The sequence below is a fragment of the Ambystoma mexicanum genome, chromosome 12 (genome assembly GCF_040938575.1).
Source record: "Ambystoma mexicanum isolate Mex_15411 chromosome 12, UKY_AmexF1_1, whole genome shotgun sequence".
NCBI lineage: Eukaryota > Metazoa > Chordata > Amphibia > Caudata > Ambystomatidae > Ambystoma > Ambystoma mexicanum.
In genome coordinates, this window is record NC_090936.1 from 429,876,621 (window position 1) to 429,894,174 (window position 17,554).

The 17,554-nt window shown below is 44.6% G+C and overlaps 1 protein-coding gene across 1 annotated transcript in view; it reads left to right on the plus strand.

Moving 5' to 3' along the window:
- Positions 1–17,554, plus strand: part of CCDC77 (coiled-coil domain containing 77) — a 504,734-nt gene that overhangs the window by 244,450 nt on the left and 242,730 nt on the right. The window contains exon 6 of the mRNA XM_069628598.1: positions 3,547–3,619. Within this exon, the coding sequence (XP_069484699.1) occupies positions 3,547–3,619 (73 nt within the window). The remainder of the gene's footprint in view (positions 1–3,546; positions 3,620–17,554) is intronic.

A 17,554-nucleotide genomic window follows, 5' to 3' on the forward strand; every position in this document is an offset into this window, starting at 1 on the left:
TGCCCAATGCTGGAGTGGCAAGTAAACCAATGGTCTCAGGCAAGCGGTCAGTGGTACGATCTAGTGGGTGTTTTGTTAACCCCAGTACAAGCACTAACCCTAGTACAAGCACTACGCGTGTGGTCCAAGGAAAATCTGTTAAAGGGGAAAACCCTTTCGCAATCCACCAGTCCAAGCAATACTCGCAACAGATGGCTCACTCTCTGGATGTGGAGCCCATTACCGTCACCACACAGCTCATGGCCTGTGCTGTGGACACAGATCACAGCCCAAAATCACATCAACCTTTTGGAGCTACTAGCTGTACTCGACGCCCTTCAGGCCTTTCAGCTGCATCTAGCAGGTCAGACTGTGCAAGTCCTCACAGACAGCACTACTGCCATGTTTTACATAAACTGTCCGGGAGGCACACACACTACAAGTCTGTCCAGGCTGTGCTAAAAAATGTGGAAGTGGGCACTCAAGCGGAACATGTTCCTAGTCTCTCAACACATTCCAGGGGAACTCGATGCTCTAGCAGGCACTCTAAGCAAAAATCCTCTACCCAAGGAGCACGAGTGGCAACTCAACATAGAAATTCTAGACCAAGTCTTCTCCCTGTTTGGTTATCCTCCTTTAGATTAGACTTGTTCGCCACAAACCTTAACACACAATGCCCAGACTTTGCATCCAGGTTGCTCAAACTAGCGATGTATAACCCAATCAAACTCCTGTGCCCCTAAAACATACTGTCCTAGCACTGAGGGGGACTGCACTCCATCCACATCTTCCGACAATGAACTTGGCAGCCTGGCTCCTGATGCCATAGAGTTTGGACACTTAAAACAACCTCAAAGGTGTATGGATATCCTCAAGGAGCCATGCAAACCCAACACCACGCACTGCTATTTCAACAAATCGAAAAGATTTGCGATATGGTGCAGATGAAAGGATCTAAATCCAATTGAATGTACACCATCAAACATTCTTCACTAAATGCTCTACATACTAGACTGTGGACTAGTATTTAACTTCATCAATGTTCACCTACCGGATCTGTCCGTTTACACCACTTTACAGAACAAGGTGTCCTGGTGGAAGGTTCCTTTTTATTAAGGCTTTCATGGAGGGACTAAAGCGATTTTACCCTCCAATTTCCAACTCACCCCGAGGTTGCGATCTTAATGATGTACTCTCGAAGCTCATGGTTCCACCCTTTGAGCCTATGCACACATCCAGTCAAAGGTGAAAAAACCACTTGCGCTCCGCGCTTGGCCAGTAAAGTTCACAATAATTGTCCAGATACAAAGTGTCCCAAAGTCTTCAATTGCTTGGTATTCCAGTTTGTCTGGTATTTAAGTTAGCATAAACAGCCAACATGGGTTTTGACTAAAGTCTTTTTCAAGGCAAATGGGTTTTTTTCTATAGTTTATCAATAAGTGGATTGGAGCGTTCCTTTTAAGTAAGTATTACATGAAATGGATAATGCTAAAGGCAGCTGTCCCCCTCGTTGGAGTCAAAGATTTGGTGAGGTGTCCTGTATGGAGTTACTTCACGGATGCTCTGCGTGTCTATCTGGGAGTCCATACAGGACACCTCAAAACATGTGTTTGTTGTTTCTGCTAATTTAAATACCAGACAATAAACTGGAATACCAAGCAGTTGAAGACTTTGGGACACTTTGTATCTGGACAATTATTGTAACCTTTACTGGCCAAACTCTGCACAGGATTGTTTTTTTTTACCTTTGATTGGTATATGTAGTGGTATCGGCGTTAACCACATGCTACTCACTACGCAGCTGGCACACAATACTCCTCTCCCTAGCGCAATAGGACACAGTCGATCCCTGTTTCAGGTTTCTTATATGCACAAATCCAGTCTCAAACATTTAACATAAAAGACAGCTTTCTTAGTAGCCATCTCCTCAATAAGACAGGTCAGTGAGCTACAAGCACTGTTGGTGCAAGACTCTTTCTTTGTTATCCCCATGGACAAAGTGGTACTTGGAACACACCCTAGGTTTTCACCTAAATTAATATCCAAGTTCCATGTTAACCAGTTAATTTTGAACTACCCTCTTTTTTTTTTTTCAAAATCCATCCAACTCTCCTGAGAGGAACCTCCATACACTGGATGTAAGGAGGGCAGTTTTGTACTATGTAAACAACACTAAACTGCTAAGGAAGACTGATCCATTGTTTGTCTCCATAGCACCTGGCAGGGAGGGTGATCACATTTCAAAGAATGGCATCTCCAAATAAGTGCATACAGCTCTGCTATTGTCTATTAAAATCCTGCCTTTCACGCCAAGATCTCACTCTACCAGAGGTACAGGAACTACTTTGGCATTTATTGCAAACATCCCTCTAGACGCCATTTGCAAAGCAGTGCTAAAACATCAATTTGCCGCTGTGCCTTCTCACAACCCACCTCCTTCTCCAGATACTGCTTGCTAGACTTTGCATAGCATGTGATCTAAGCAGATCCACAAGTCTCAGAAGGGATACATTACTCACCGTAATAGTTTTTCTGATGCATGTATTTGCTTAGTTCACATGCTTCCGACCCTCTTGGAGCAGAAGGTGCATAGATGTATTTCTGACTGTATTGCTTCTTATCTGCTGTTTTATATCTGTACTTGCGCTACACTTCATGCTACCTCATGTCAGATACAAAACAATTCGAGGGACCGCGATGCGTGAAGGACCATGGGTACAGTGGACGTCCCACTAGGGATAGTATTACTGACACGCCCAGTCAACTTCCCTTTTTGAGTTTTGATTACAAATAATGTAAAACTCTGGACTACCACTAGATGTCGGCCTATGCATAGCATGTGAATCTAAGCAGATGCAAGCACCAGAAATACGATTACGGTGAGTAATGTATCCCATATAGCTTGGGATATCTCTGCAATCTGCCTCCTAAGCACAGCGCAGATTTGCACAGTAAGCTCCCAGCAGAAGCCCAAGTCTACTGCCTTAGGGGACAGACATGCAAAGCATTGCTCTGCTACCCATGCAGTAACCCACATGGCCCCATAAGTAGGTATACATACCTCCACTGGATGCTAGTGAACCTGGAACAGAGCACCTGGGGCAAAGGGAGTGGGAGGTTTGAGTGGGAGAGGAGAACGTCAAAGGCCACACAAACAGAATAAGGATAGATTGCTGTATTATATGCCATTAGAGTACTATTTCATCTTTTTTGTTTTTGCGATCATGCTTTTTATGTATGTTGCTTCTTTTCCACTTTGACTGGTTTTGTTTTGCATCATACCTTTTGGCATTATCTTTTGTACATTGTGTTTTCAGGAACTCTAAAAAGTCTTTGCATCTCTATGTTCACTAGGTTTGCCAAATCCAATGTGACTATTGCACATTCCGGTCTCCCCACCTAGCTCAACTTTGTACCACTGAGTGCAGGCCCATTATTATCTTATCATCATCATCATCATCACTGACCCTTTCATTGGTGATGGTACATTCTTCATATGTCAAGCTTGATACTTTGTAGTAAATTGAGTTTGGAATAACATAATGACAATTTTGTTTACCCCTACAGGTTACCATACCTCAAAGGACAGCACAGGCTGGTGACCCATTTGAACGGAGAGAATCCAGATCTTACAGAACAGGTATAAAGGAAGTGCAGTTGATGTGGATTGAGATTTTTTTCTTTATCCTTTTTTTTCTGTCACTAATGGATGATCCATGCAGTACATTATATTTCTTTGCAGCCAGTATCCTCTTACTACAGGTATTAATTACGACTGGAGAACTGATGGGTCACTGCATCAGTCAGACTTCCAGTCATTGATTTACTACTGCTCTGATAGTGTACCCTTTTTACAATTCATTTTTTGTATAAATAGGCAAACTGTTTTTTATTAAATAAAAATGTGAATTGCTATTAATGGGGGGAAAATAAACAAATTGGGATTGTTGGCTCTTTAAAAAGTTTGTCGGTGTTTGGCTCTTTACTGCGAGAACAGACTACTGTGCTACCAAGAGGATTTCTATACGTACTAAAAGGTTGCATGCTTGAAAATACACCTCCAAATGCAAACACTTATATGAAGTTTTGTGTAGGGTATATAGATCAGATTTCTCTAGACTAACATATTTGCTTTCTTCCCCCAACAGAAATCTGATTAAAGGAAATTCATCAATGTGTACCTTACTAGTAGAATGGTTATAGACATAGTTTTGGCACATGGAATGTATTGTTTGAACAAGAACATTGTGGGACCGGTACAAAGACACAAAGGAACTGTTGGATAAAGAGACACTTTTGCCATCCTACTTAAAAATCCAGGGGACGGGGACCACCCTCTGGATCCAAGGTTCTTTCCATGGAAACCATTTTTGTTGGAATCATCTTTATATATTTGGTTGTGAACACTTTTTGCTAATATCAAGTCAATGACATTTCTTTGCACCCTTTTGTGTTATTTCTAATATGAGGGTCCGCTTAGAATGTTTTGGACACGAGGACAACCTTTTTAATTTACTGACTACTTGACACAGACCGATCTTTTAGTTTTGGTTTTCCTGGTAGGGAGCTTCCTCTTAAGAATAGGACTAGAGAGGCATTTTTCAACACATTTCTGTTTAATACACCCACCCACACCGCTGTACAAAACTCTAAATTCCTTTGAGTACCTGATACACAAATAGCTTGACTCTAGACCTAATCCTGGTTCCTCAAAGCCAGAGAGGACAACACACACACGCACACGCACACGAACGCACAAACACACACACACACACACACACACACGCGCACATGAACGCACAAACACACACACACACACACGCGCACATGAACGCACAAACACACACACACACACACGCGCACATGAACGCACAAACACACACACACACTCTCCAGGAGCTACGCCTTCACGGGCCACACAGGAGCCTCCGAGGCTAAGCACGCCCCAGCTAAAGAGAGAGGCCAAAGGGGCGCTGGTCCTCACCATCATCCGACGATGACACCACCACCACCTTGCCATGAAAAGACCCCATCCAGAGCCCTGGATCCACACTCTAAGCTGGCACGGCCATGGGCACTGATGAGGACGTCTTCATTGCGCCCGGCGGGGAGACACACGTGGACGGGCCCCATACGGCCCCCCCCCCCCGACTAAGTTGGATCCTTTCATTCCGTCATATCAAGGGCCTCAGGACTCTTCTCAAGAGGTGTACAGGGGGACATTCTCAAGGCAGTGGAGGATAGCGACGGCAGTGCTTTAAGGGCCGAGCGCTGACCCCACCCCCCCAAGCAGGCCTGAACCGGCCGTGGCCTCGGGCCCCCACCTAGGCACCCCGGTGGGAGGCCAGCGGGCGAAGTTCGTCGGCATTTGGGAGAAGATCACCATGGACAGATGGTTGCTGGATGCTCTTTGACAGAGGAACACCTTGGAGTTTCAATGCAGGTGTCCTCGTATCCCACCAATTCAGCGACAAGAACATGGACCACAGCTTTTGCAGGAGGTGCGGGCCATGTCCCAGAAAGGGGCAATACAACCTGTCTCCAGGGCCCCAGAGTATACTCCAGATACGTTCTGGTTTGAAAGAAAACCGGGGGGGGGAGGCTGATCCTAGATCTTCGTCGTCTCAACAACTACTTGAAGTCTCAAAAGTTCCAGATGGTCATGTTGCAACACATGCTCGGCCAGCTGGAGCAAGAAGATTTTCTGATGTCATTGGATCTGTAGGCTGCCTACTTCCACATCTCTATTCACAAACACTGCAAGTTCCCACAGTTCGTAGTTTAAGGTCAGCATTACCAGTTCAGGGCTCTGCCTTTTGGCCTGAAATAGGCTCCGAGGGTGTTTACGAAGTGCCTGGGGCAGGTGGCGGCACACCTTTGTCTACGAGGCATCTACGTATACACATACGTAGACGACTGGCTGGTGCATTACCACGCTCTGGCGGGCGAAAACGCATCGAAGACCATACATCTGCTGAGGGAGTTTGGGTTCTCCATAAACTATCCAAAGTGCTGTTTGATGCCAACACAGGACGTGCTGTTTCTAGGTGACTCAACAGGATGACGTGTTTGGCATTGCCCTCTGAGGAGAGGCTGGGAGCCATACAGAGCAAGGTAGAGCGCTGGTCTTTGGTGCAGACGGCAATGGTTCAGTCCATCAAGTCGATGCTGGGCATGATGTCCTCCTGCATCAGCCTCGGTGTCCAGTGCAGACTTCACATGAGACCGCTCCCAGAGTTCCTGGATGCAAAGTGGATGCCAGGGAATATTCCGGACAAGATCTCGCTCAATGAGGAGTTCTGTCAGGCAATTCAGTGGTGGGCAACATCTTATCCAGGGAGCTCCGTTTCAGTTTCCTTCTTACCAGGAGATGGTCACCACAGATGCCTCTCTAGAGGGATGGGGAGCCCACACCGGACAGTTGCACGCCAGAGGCCTCTGGCAACCGGAGGAGAGGGACCTGCACATCAGCGTCCTGGAACTTGGGGCCATATTCTGGGCCCTCATGTTTTTTCTCCCGTTGTTGAAAGGCAATGTGGTGAGGATCTTCAAAGACAACACTAACGCCATGTTCTACATCCAGAAACCAGGGGGGCACCCACTCACTGGTGCTCTGCAAGGAGGCCCAGGACATGTGGCGTTGGGCCATTCGCCAAGACATGTTCTTTGTTCCGTTTCACCTAGCGGGAGTCAAGAACCCCATCGCAGACTCGCTCAGCAGGGAACTGCGTTCTTTCCATGAGTGGCAACTTCGCCAAGACCAGGTGGATTTTCTGTTCGGCAAATGGGGACAGCCCCAGATTGACCTCTTCATGACGGCGGCAAACACCAAGTGTCATTCGCCTGCAGGTTCCCTCAACCGAGGAGCATGGGGAACGTGTTCTCATTCCCATGGGACGGACGGTTCCTGTACGCCTTCCTGCCATTCCCACTGAGAGTAATGTATTTAGGACTGCCTTCTCCTCAGAGATGCGTTATGCCTTCAACCCATATGACAATGCACTGGCCTTCTAGGCAGACGGGCAACTTAAGTCTCAACATTCTGTGAAATGCAGGAAGTTTGATGCAGAGAAACTTTAGACGATCAGGATATTGCAAGTATAGCAGCACATGCCCCTAGTGAGCGTTCGGGAGATGTTGAACGCAGAGGAACAGTAGAGCCCCATACTGCATCCACCAAGGAGTTAAAGATCCTTGCTTCTAAAGACCTCAATGGAATAATATCGGACACCTCTAAACAAGACCCAGGGAAAACCTCTCATGCAAACTTGCCTAGTACTGCTTTAGTACGTGGAAGCAAGCCTGGGCCTAATCTACTAACTGCACCCCATATTGGATGTGGGGTGGCTACTGAAAGGGCAATCATCACTCAGGCCAACCGCCATAGTTTTGGGAAACATGAGTGTGAATCCTGCTCAAGAGAAACAAAGAACTTCCTGAACTTAGGCAGAAGGGCTTGGATGACTGTGGTACTTTTAGTCTGGTAGTGATGCAGCCAGAAGCCGCAGACCACCAGCCTTACAGATGGAACACTGCAGATGCCCTTACAGGTACCAGAGGAATTCCAAGATGGTGGCAATGTTTCAAGCCATATTTGGAGACTTGGAAGTAACAGGTGAGAGAATCTCAGTTAACCAATATAGAGCCAGCCTAGATTAAAATGAATGTTAATGAAGGAATTAAAGGACCGAGCTTGAACAAGTCTCCACATGTGAGATGTTAGTTTGGGAAAAGTTGGGACAAGCCGTACCTCAAGCCAAGAGTATAGTCTGTGAATTAATACAACTGTATTATGCTAAAAGCCATTGAAAACATTTGAAAGACAGTCCTGCTGGAAGAAGTACATCAGGCAGTAATCAGTTTGGGGAGAAGATACCTTGCAGGAGAGTATATATACCAGGGGATCTGTGAAAAGAAGTGATGGCAGACAAAACAGCAGGCAAGTGGACATAAGAGAACTAAATTCATATTGTGAAAAGATACCTGCCAGGAGAGGATACTAGGTGATCTGAGACCTCTATTAAAGGCTTCTGGGTAGGTGAGTATACCCAGACGTGGGTCCCTTGCATGCTGCGTCATAGGGAACCAAGTTGCACCTCACTGAGGAGGCCCAACAAGGGGTTGCATGTGTTTCCGTGCAGATGGGACCTAGCCTAGTAGTTCGGCCTGGGCTGGTACCATTGGTGGCAGTAGCTTGCAGATTTGCATATGGCTAGACCCCTTTGCAATGGTGCAGAAGGGGCTAAAAAAACAGTAGTGTGGAAGGTTGCCCAGAGCAATGCCAGTGTTTCAGATGTATTCAAAACCTTCCACCCATCCCTTTTTTGTTTGAAGTATACCAGGAGGATCTCCATAAGAAGTGATTGTTTTGAAAGAGCCATTGATGTTTTCACCATCCTTAAAGAACTACCCTCACCATCCTTAGGAAGCAGCTGCTTGAAAGACAATTTTGATATCCTTGGGAAGTGATTATTTGAATGAGACACTTTTGCCATCCTGCCTGAGACATCGAGCGGAAGGGAATTCTCCATCTGGATCCAAGGATTATTTTGTTGGATTGATCTATTTTTTTTTTTTTTAACACTTTTGAACAAACTTACATCAGACACTTTCCTTACTCATTTAGTTCATCTTTAGTGCGAGGGTCAGAGTAATGTTTTGGACACAAGAACAGGCTTTATAATGTTGACGACGAGCTACAGACTGATATTTCGTTTTAGTTTCCTAGGTAGGGACACTCTGCTTAGGATAGGGACAGAAAACTATCCAACCCTTTTATTTCAATAAAAATGTCTGATGTTGAAAACACTACCACTTTGTGTCCGCCTCCCCTCGCAAATTGTTAGAGCTCAGATGGCCAAGACCCATGAAAATCGAAAGATTTGCCATGATAAGAAAGCTTTGCTTCTGCCCTTTTCCATTGGCCAAAAGGTACTTGTTCTCCTTCCATCATCTGAAATTAAGATTTTGTCCAAATGGCAAAGTCCTTAAGATCTGATAGAGCAAACAGAGGGGTATGATTATCGAGTCTCCCAACCCGATAGAAGAATTAAGACCCATATCTATCACTTAAACTTCTTGAAGTGCAGAGAGAATACCATTGAGAAAACGACAGTAGTACTGACTAGTTTATTAACTGAAGAATCAAATAAACACCCTGATTCCTTCCCACCTATTCCAGAATTGGAGAGAAGATCTGTTAGAATTACTATTTCCTGATGTCTTTAGATCTGAGCCAGGAAGAGTGAAAGGGGTTTTTCACAACATCCGTATTCCCCCGGGGAAAGTGGTCAATTTAAAAACCTACCGGATGCCAGAAGCCAGAAAAAGGAATAGTCCTAGAGAAGATGGAGAATATGCGAAGATCTGACATCATTGAACCATCTCAGAGCCCTTTCCTCTCTGATAGTACCTTTTGCCAAGACAGATCAATCGTGGAGTTTCTGCATTGACTTCAAAAGAGTGATTGCAATTTCCCAATTCGACAGTTTCCCTATGCCATGGACTAGATGATCTAATTGGTCGGTTGGCAGTCGCAGTCTTCCTCTCCAAGATTGATCTGAGGAAGGGATACTAGCAAGTTCCTGTTAATCCAGAGGACAAGGAGACATTTGCTTTCTCCATCCCATTGGACTATTTCAGTTCAAAGATTTACCTTTCAGACTACACGTGGCCTCTGCAACCTTTCAAAGGTTAATGGACCAAGTCCTACAGCCTTGCTCCTCTTTCTGGGGGGCTTATATTGATTTATACATTTATCCATAGTAGGGCATTGGAAGAAGTCCTACACCACCTTTACCCAGTTACCAGAGCTTTGAGGAAAGCCAGGCTCAGAGCCAACCCAAATAAATGTCACTTCCACAATCAACAGTCCAGTATCTTGGATTTTTTTGTTGGTAATGGGCTGGGTAAACCCCAAAGTGAGAAGGCAGAAGCTGTCCAGGAAACTCCAGTGCCCTGAACCAAGAAAGATCAAAGAGCTTTTTTGGGTTTAATGGGGTATCACAGACTATTCATCCCGTGTTGTTCTTCCATTACGTCTTGTCTCACCGATAAACTTAAGAATGTAAAACCCCAAAATGTATAACCACAAAAGATAAAGTGGAGAGATGAAGACTAACTGTGTTAACTTCAGAATATTCTGTGCCATGAACTTTTGTTAAAGGTGTCAGATTTTAAGAGTTCATTTTACATACAGACTCTTCACATGTTGGGTTGGGGACGGTCCTTTCACAAGATCATGATGGCATTGAAGACCCTATTCTTTAGATCAGTAGGAAACTATGTCCCTGAGAAAAGAGCTATGTCACTATTGAGTTGGAGGACCTAGCTATAAAGTGGACAATGTCATACCTTAAATAATACCTCACCAGCAGGAAATTTAGATTGGTCCCAGATCACTCTCCATTAAAATGGATGATCCTCCGCAAGGACACGAGTGCACGGTTCATGCGCTGGTTCTTAGACCTGCAACCCTCTTGTTTCATGGTAGAACACCGGAAGGAAAGACAACAGAGACATGCAGACTGGCTTTCCTGTTTCCCAATAGGTACTGAGACCCAGCAGCATTGGGGCAAGGGTATGTGATGAATCCATTGGTGTCATGACTCTGACTCAAGCCGCTCCCTGACCCTGGCAGTGGCTATTTGAGTGAGGATCACATGGTGGGGGACAGCCTCCTGGAAAATATCGTGGCACCATCGGACGAGACATGGTATCCCCCTTCTTCTTTTGAGGATACCCCGTCCATACCCAATCCTTTATACATCCCCTTATCCAAATAGGAAGGGCACAGAAGACCTTTTCACAAGATCTGTATGTAATCCGTCAACATCTGACTTACCTTTTTAAGACTCATGAAAACACCTTCTCAGATTCTACCTACAAGTCATCCTGAGTTGACTTGCCTTTAAAGATCACTGAGAACACTAACCCAAACGTTACATACAAATCATCAAGAATGGACTTCCATTCCCATAACTACAAGAATACTGTGACGAGGAAGATGAGCCAAGTAATGCAGATACAAGAAGGACAAGAGCATAAGCTGCGCTCTAGTTGTTGCAAGCACTTAACGGCAGCAAGTAAATTTAAACAAGCTAGGGAGCTGGCTGAGGCGTGCTGCTGCCGGGCAAAAGCTGAACCTCTCAGTATGGACCAAGAGACGCGGGGAGCCAACTAGCTCGAGGAAACTGAAAAGGGAAGCTGATCGCAAGTAAGAACACGCTGCGGGAATGCCGGAAGCCAAAGGGGGGCATTTGCAGGTGTTGGGAGGCAACCTCCGCCTTAGCGAAGATCGAAACAAAATAGAAGAGCCCATCGGGAACCGCGAGAGGCAGAGAAGCCAAGAAACTGATGCAGCGAGAAGAAAGGAAATGCTGAACGACCACTACTGGCTTGCCGTGTGAGAAACTGAATACGCCTAGCAAGAAACGGTGAGTCCTCCCAAGGGAAGCTGGGATATCCGGGCGTATTGGCAGCCATGCCAAATCCGAATAATTGTTAAGGAAGCACATGAAGGAGAGAGCAAGTGACCATTCCTTTAAAAGGGAGAATGGAACAAAAGTAAGAGACTTTAGTTTGTGAGTGTATGTAATACACCTATTTGAAAAGCTGTTGCAGGATAGTATACCAGGCAGATACAATATCAGATAAAGTAAACATTCAAGCACATCAAGTTTGGAGGGGTGCGCAATCCCCGCATGAGACAAGTCCTGGCAGGAGGGTATACCAGGCAATTGCAAGTTTACCAGGCAGTTGCAAGTGTGTTCATATAAGAAAGCCCTGGTAGGGAAGAACACCAGGCAAAGGCAAGCTGCACAGTGTATAGGAAATACATCACCTGAAAAGGTCCTGAGAAAGATATGAGAACTAGCAAAAGGCTGTGCTGATCAAGAGAAGGAGGGAAAACCTGGCAGTAGAGTACAACAGGTAACCTAACAAGATAAAGACAAAGAGCCAAGTTGTTTTGGGTACCACTTGTGTTGTTGATCAAGAGAAATTTAAGGAACTGATACTTCTGAACATACAACAGAGTGAAGAGAAATCCAAGGGAAGGGAACCACCCTTTGGAACAAGGAACTCTATCCTTCTGGAACATTTCTGTTGGAGGTACCCATTTTTCTTTTTGAACATTTATAAACCACTCAAGGCCAAAGATGTTACCTTTTTAACCTCCGAGTTAATTTTGTTAGAACGTGAGGGCCAGAATAGTACTTTGGACACAGGACTGTTTTCCTTTGGACATTCTGACATTGACATTGGGTTTGGGTAGGGAAACACCTCTTAGAGCAGAGACAGAGAGGCATTTGCACCCCCCCTGTTTATTTTAATATAAGTCTTTGACCAAAACCATTGCTCTTGTGTTCCTTATTTCATTCCTGGCTCCTCACAGTATTCATTCAGTGTTCTTCCTAGTGCCAAGAAAGGATTGGACTATGCACCCTGTGTTAGACCTGCGTCTAGCCAACACATGTGAAACCGCAAATGTTTCATATGACAACACTACAAGTAATTCCCCTCTTAAAACAAGGGGATTACATGGCAACATTGGATATGAAAGATGCATACTTTCATATTTCAATGTTGCCAGTGCAGACAATACCTGTGCTTCCAATTTGTACATGATATCATATGGCACTTATAATGCGCCTATACACAAGTGCTTCAAGGCGCGACTCACTATCAGTTCAAAGTGCTCCCCGTTGGAATTTCATCAGCGCCAGAGGTATTCACCAAAGCTCTAGCAGGGGTAGCAACGCACTTGCGAAGATTGTCCATACCAGTGTACCCTTATCTGGACGGCTGGCTCATAACCGGGAACACAATACAAATGTGTCAAAACAAAACTCAAGCAACAATCCATCTGTTGTTCCAATTGGAGTTCTCCATCAACAAGAAAGTCAAGTCTCGTCCCCAGTCAAGTAAAGCAATTCCTGGGAGCACTACAAAAACTCAAGCAGGCTTAGTCTTTCCATCAAATGAAAGAGTTCAAAATATGCTGTTACAAATCCCTCATTATGTCGCTGGTCGTCGGATAACTGTGCGCAAGGCAATGTGCGTTCTCGGGATGATGGCTTCTTGCATATACCTTGTCCCACATGCGCGGCTGCGCATACATCCTGTCCAAAAGTAGCTAGCGAAACAATGGTCTCATGCAAGCGGTCAGTCGGACGATCTAGTGGTCGTTTCGCAGCCCTAAGTACAGGTCCTACACAGTGTAAGGAACTCATGCTGGCAACAGTAAAGACAGACACAAGTGATCACAGTTCAAGGGTTTTTATTGGACTTTATAATGGGTGAGATAAATGCCTAATCTAAACCTAAATCTAAGATGGGTGCAAACTATGACCATCAAACAATAATAAGACCGCCCCAGTGGCGTCTTGTCAGTCAAAAAGGGCCTATACTAAAAAGCCTATTTCCAATCCTTACTACCAAGTTACAAAAGGAGTGTGGGATAATGTTCACCAGAAAAGAAAGAAGTGTTCACAAAATAAGTCGGGATGCTATGGCTGGGTGTGTCCCTTTCCCACACTTCAAGCACGGGTCAAGGTGGTACTCCTGAGCACAGCACACTCCTGGGCCTCTCCAGCACAGTGCTTAAAATTCCAGTTCAACGATATTAGGACCTTCAGGTGCTAAGTCTCTTTTCTGTAAAAGTCTCTTGCCTTAGGCCTGCTGATTCAAAAACAAAAATTCTCTTGGTGGTTTTGCACCTTGGGCGATAGCTCTCTGCCCATAGGATCTCCCTCTGTCGGGCTCGGATCCTTCTTGCAACTTGGGCCCCCTACGTTGGGTCCACTACGGCCTTTCAATTGCAGCTTGCAATTTTCAAGAGTCTTAATATCCTTTTGAACAACTTCTCACTGTGAACAACTTCTGCCGGGTTCACTAGTGTCGACACAATGTTCACTCTGCTTTATCCCAATGCAGGATTTACTTTCAGTAGCTTTCCCCTTGGCATCCCTCCGTCGGGTTCACATAGCCATCTTTACACAGTTCATGAGTTTCTAACACAATTCACAATTATATCAGGAAATCTGCAGCTTCCCGCAGAACACGACAAATGCAAATGTACGCAGATATTTTATACAATGTCCTCACCCAGTGGGGCAACCAAACTTGGATCTGTTTGCATCTCAGCAAAACACACAATGGCCAGACTTCGCATCTAGTTTTCCCCAAACAAAGTCCAATGGGAACGCCCTGTGGTTGAGCTGGTCAGGGAAATTTGCCTATGCCTTTCCCCCAACAGCACTCGTCAACAAGGTAGTTCACAAGATGCACCAGGAACAAGTCCCTCTGATCCTAATACCACCAATGTGGGCTCGACAACCATGGTTTCCAACCTCCTCAAACTGCCTGTGTGCAAACCAATCAAACTTCCATGCCCATACATCATGCTGTCCCAACACAAGGGGACAACATTCCATCCATATCCTCATATTCTGAACTTGGCAGCCTGGTCGGCTCCAGAGTTTGGTCATTTGAACCTTCCACAAAGATTTATGGACATTCTAAAAGAAGCACGAAAACCCAACAAAAGACAGTTATTTTAACAAGTGGAAACTATTTGTCATTTTGGTGCATGTCACGCAATATCAATCCAGGTGACGGTGCACTATATGCAAAGGGGAACCATCTGCTCTACCTTTAGACTCGGGATAGTCTTTAATTCTCTCAAAGTGCATTTAGCAGCACTCTCTGCTTACACCACCTTGCAGAGCAAAGTGTCAAGGTGGAAAGTTCCTGTAATCAAAGCTTTCATGGAAGGCGTAAATAGGTTATACCCTCCAATTTCGAATCCACCTCTGGGGTGGGACCTAAATGTGCTCACAAAATGCATGGGTCCACCTTTTGAACCAATGCACAATGCTAGTCTTAGACATCTAACATATGACTGCTTTTCTTATAGCCATCACTTCAATAAGAAGGGTTTGTGAACTCCAAGCCCTCTCAGTTCAATATCCCTTTATTACTTAATTATTGCTTAGCTCGATGATATTGTGGTTCTTGGTGATAGTTGGCTTGAACATCTTCACCACCTTTGAGATCACCCGTACCCTGAGAAAAGCCGGCCTCCGAGCAAACCCACGAAAATGTCATCTTGGCCAACCTGCAGTAAAATATCTTTTTCGTGTGCAACGGCTTAATCAACCAGAAACCAAAAAAGTAAAGGCGGTCTTAAGAACACCTAGCCTTAAGACCAAGAAATAATTGTGTGCATTCCTCGGGTTGATGGGCTACTACAGGAGATCCATACTTAACTACTTCAGCATAGCCACAAACCTCACAGAGAAGTTGAAAAATGTACAGCCACAGAAACTTATTTTGCTTGGCAAACGCGTGCCGGAGTTTATACGGCGTGTTGTTGATCAGTGAAGATCTGAATATGGATTGCACTCGTAATGGTTGATCTTCGTGGAGGCATTCAACAGCTATTGTAAGACATCTGCAGTCATTTCTGGTGTGGTGAAAGAACACAGTTACTTTAGTTTAAGATTTGTGTTAACTATTGTGGACTGAAGACCTGGTGTAGGATTGAGAGTCGATAGTCCTTGATTGCAGGGTACTTTACACTTTGAATGCCTTGTCCATTTCAAAGGTGAAGAGCAAGTCTTGGTTTTGCTATTTGAGTCAGAAGACAATTAATTCTTTGGACGGATGAGAGATCCTAAAATCTGGTCTGAAAACAATGTGAAAAAGATCCACTTGAAGCTCAAGATTACTGTTCGGCCCCTGAAGAATGTCCAGTGATTTGTAACATAAAGGACAGAAACTTATATAATTGCTACTAAAATATGGTAGGGAATAAGAATTGAGTGGCCACCATTGTTTGGGGAAACAAGTGATTCATTATTTTGATTGATGTGTGGTGGAATCATTTTACGAGAGAATATTTTTGTATTGTGTACAATGTGTTTTTAACATAATTTGGTGTTTTCTTTAAATAATGAATTAATTAAAAATTGATTTTTATGTTGTTTGAAATGTATGATGTAATATACATGGGTTTTAAATGATGTTGTGACACCTAGTCTATTGGATATATTCTGAATATCACACCTATAAAGAGTTACTTGTCTCCTTCCTTTGGTTATATATATTGTAATAAGGAAGACCATGACCGTTTCCAGGGACTGAAAAACATCCTTAAAATGCCAGACTTTAATACAGAGTTCTTATTGCAAACTGATGCCTTGAAGGTTGGCCTATACTCTCCCAAGAATATGAGGGAGTTGAACACCCTGTATTTTATATACAAGCTGGAAGCTTTTCCCCAGAGAACAATCTTGAACCCATTGGGCTGTCACCCACTTACGGTATTACATAACTGGCAGAAAATGTAGGTTAATTAGTGATCACTCTCCTCTGACCTGGATGAGTTTACGAACGGACACCAACGCCAGAGTGATGAGATGGTTCCTGGACTTGCAACCTTTTTGTTTCTCAGTGGAACATTGGAAAGGACAAGAACAGGGGAATGCCGCTTTACTGAGCTAATTCCCCATCAGTGAAGGAGAAGCCACAGAGATGAGCGGAGTGGTATGTGACAAATTGAGGGAATTTGTCCCTTCTCCCCAAGGGGTGCATCCAGAGAGACGAATGAGAAGGGAAGAGAGTGATAGAGAACCATGCACGTCAGCTGGAGAAGGCCCCAAGCTGTGTCAGCCTTGACGGAGAAGGAAAACTCTGAGGGCTGCGCGTTTCAAACTTGCTTAGCTTTGCATTACAGTATGCCAGAGCTACGGCAAACCCAAAGCACAAAAGAACAGAGAGGTCAGGAGCCCAGGAGAAGGTGGTGGCGGGACCTTGGATGGGAATCCAAGGTGGATAGCAGGTCCCGGCAACATCACTGATACCCTTGGCACTAGAAGGCTGCAGGCTGTGCGGTCATGCAATGGAGGACCGGGACAACATGTAGAGACAGGAAATCTTAAGGAGAGCGACCCCGAAGAAAAAAAGGTGCCTGTGCTTCGTGAGCTGGAAAAGGGATCTCCGCTGGAGAAGGCTCCCAAAGATGGTCTACCGTGAAACAAAGAACGGGGAGGACCCAAGGTGATCATTGTATCATGCAGTTAACTAGTCCCAGTAAAAAGCCTGAAATGGACTTAAACCTGAAACAAAAAGTACAAGTGTTGTAACTTTAAAGAAAGAATTGTTGAGCAGTTAAACAATGAGAAAAGAGTCAAATGGATAAAAATACCCTGGGAAAGGGGGAAAGTAGCTCGAGATCCTGTACAAACCAATGTGACCTTAAAGAGGAAGCAAGATATGGAAAAGAGCTTAGAAAAAGTATGCAATTGAACCACACATCAAGTAAAGATAAACAAAGCTCAATTAACTTTCAAGGATACGCTGAGACCAACAGTCAAGAAAGGAGAACTAATAAGAGAATCATAAGAGGGATATTCAAAGAGAAGAGAGCCCAATAACCCAATCAAGGAACTGAAGAGTTTGATCCAAGAAGTCACAAAAGGCTATTTGTGGATTACATACTCAAGATTGGTACTAGAAATACTCTCAGGAGAAGTGAGTCATTCTCCTGTCCTAAGTTAGTTTTCATAATGGT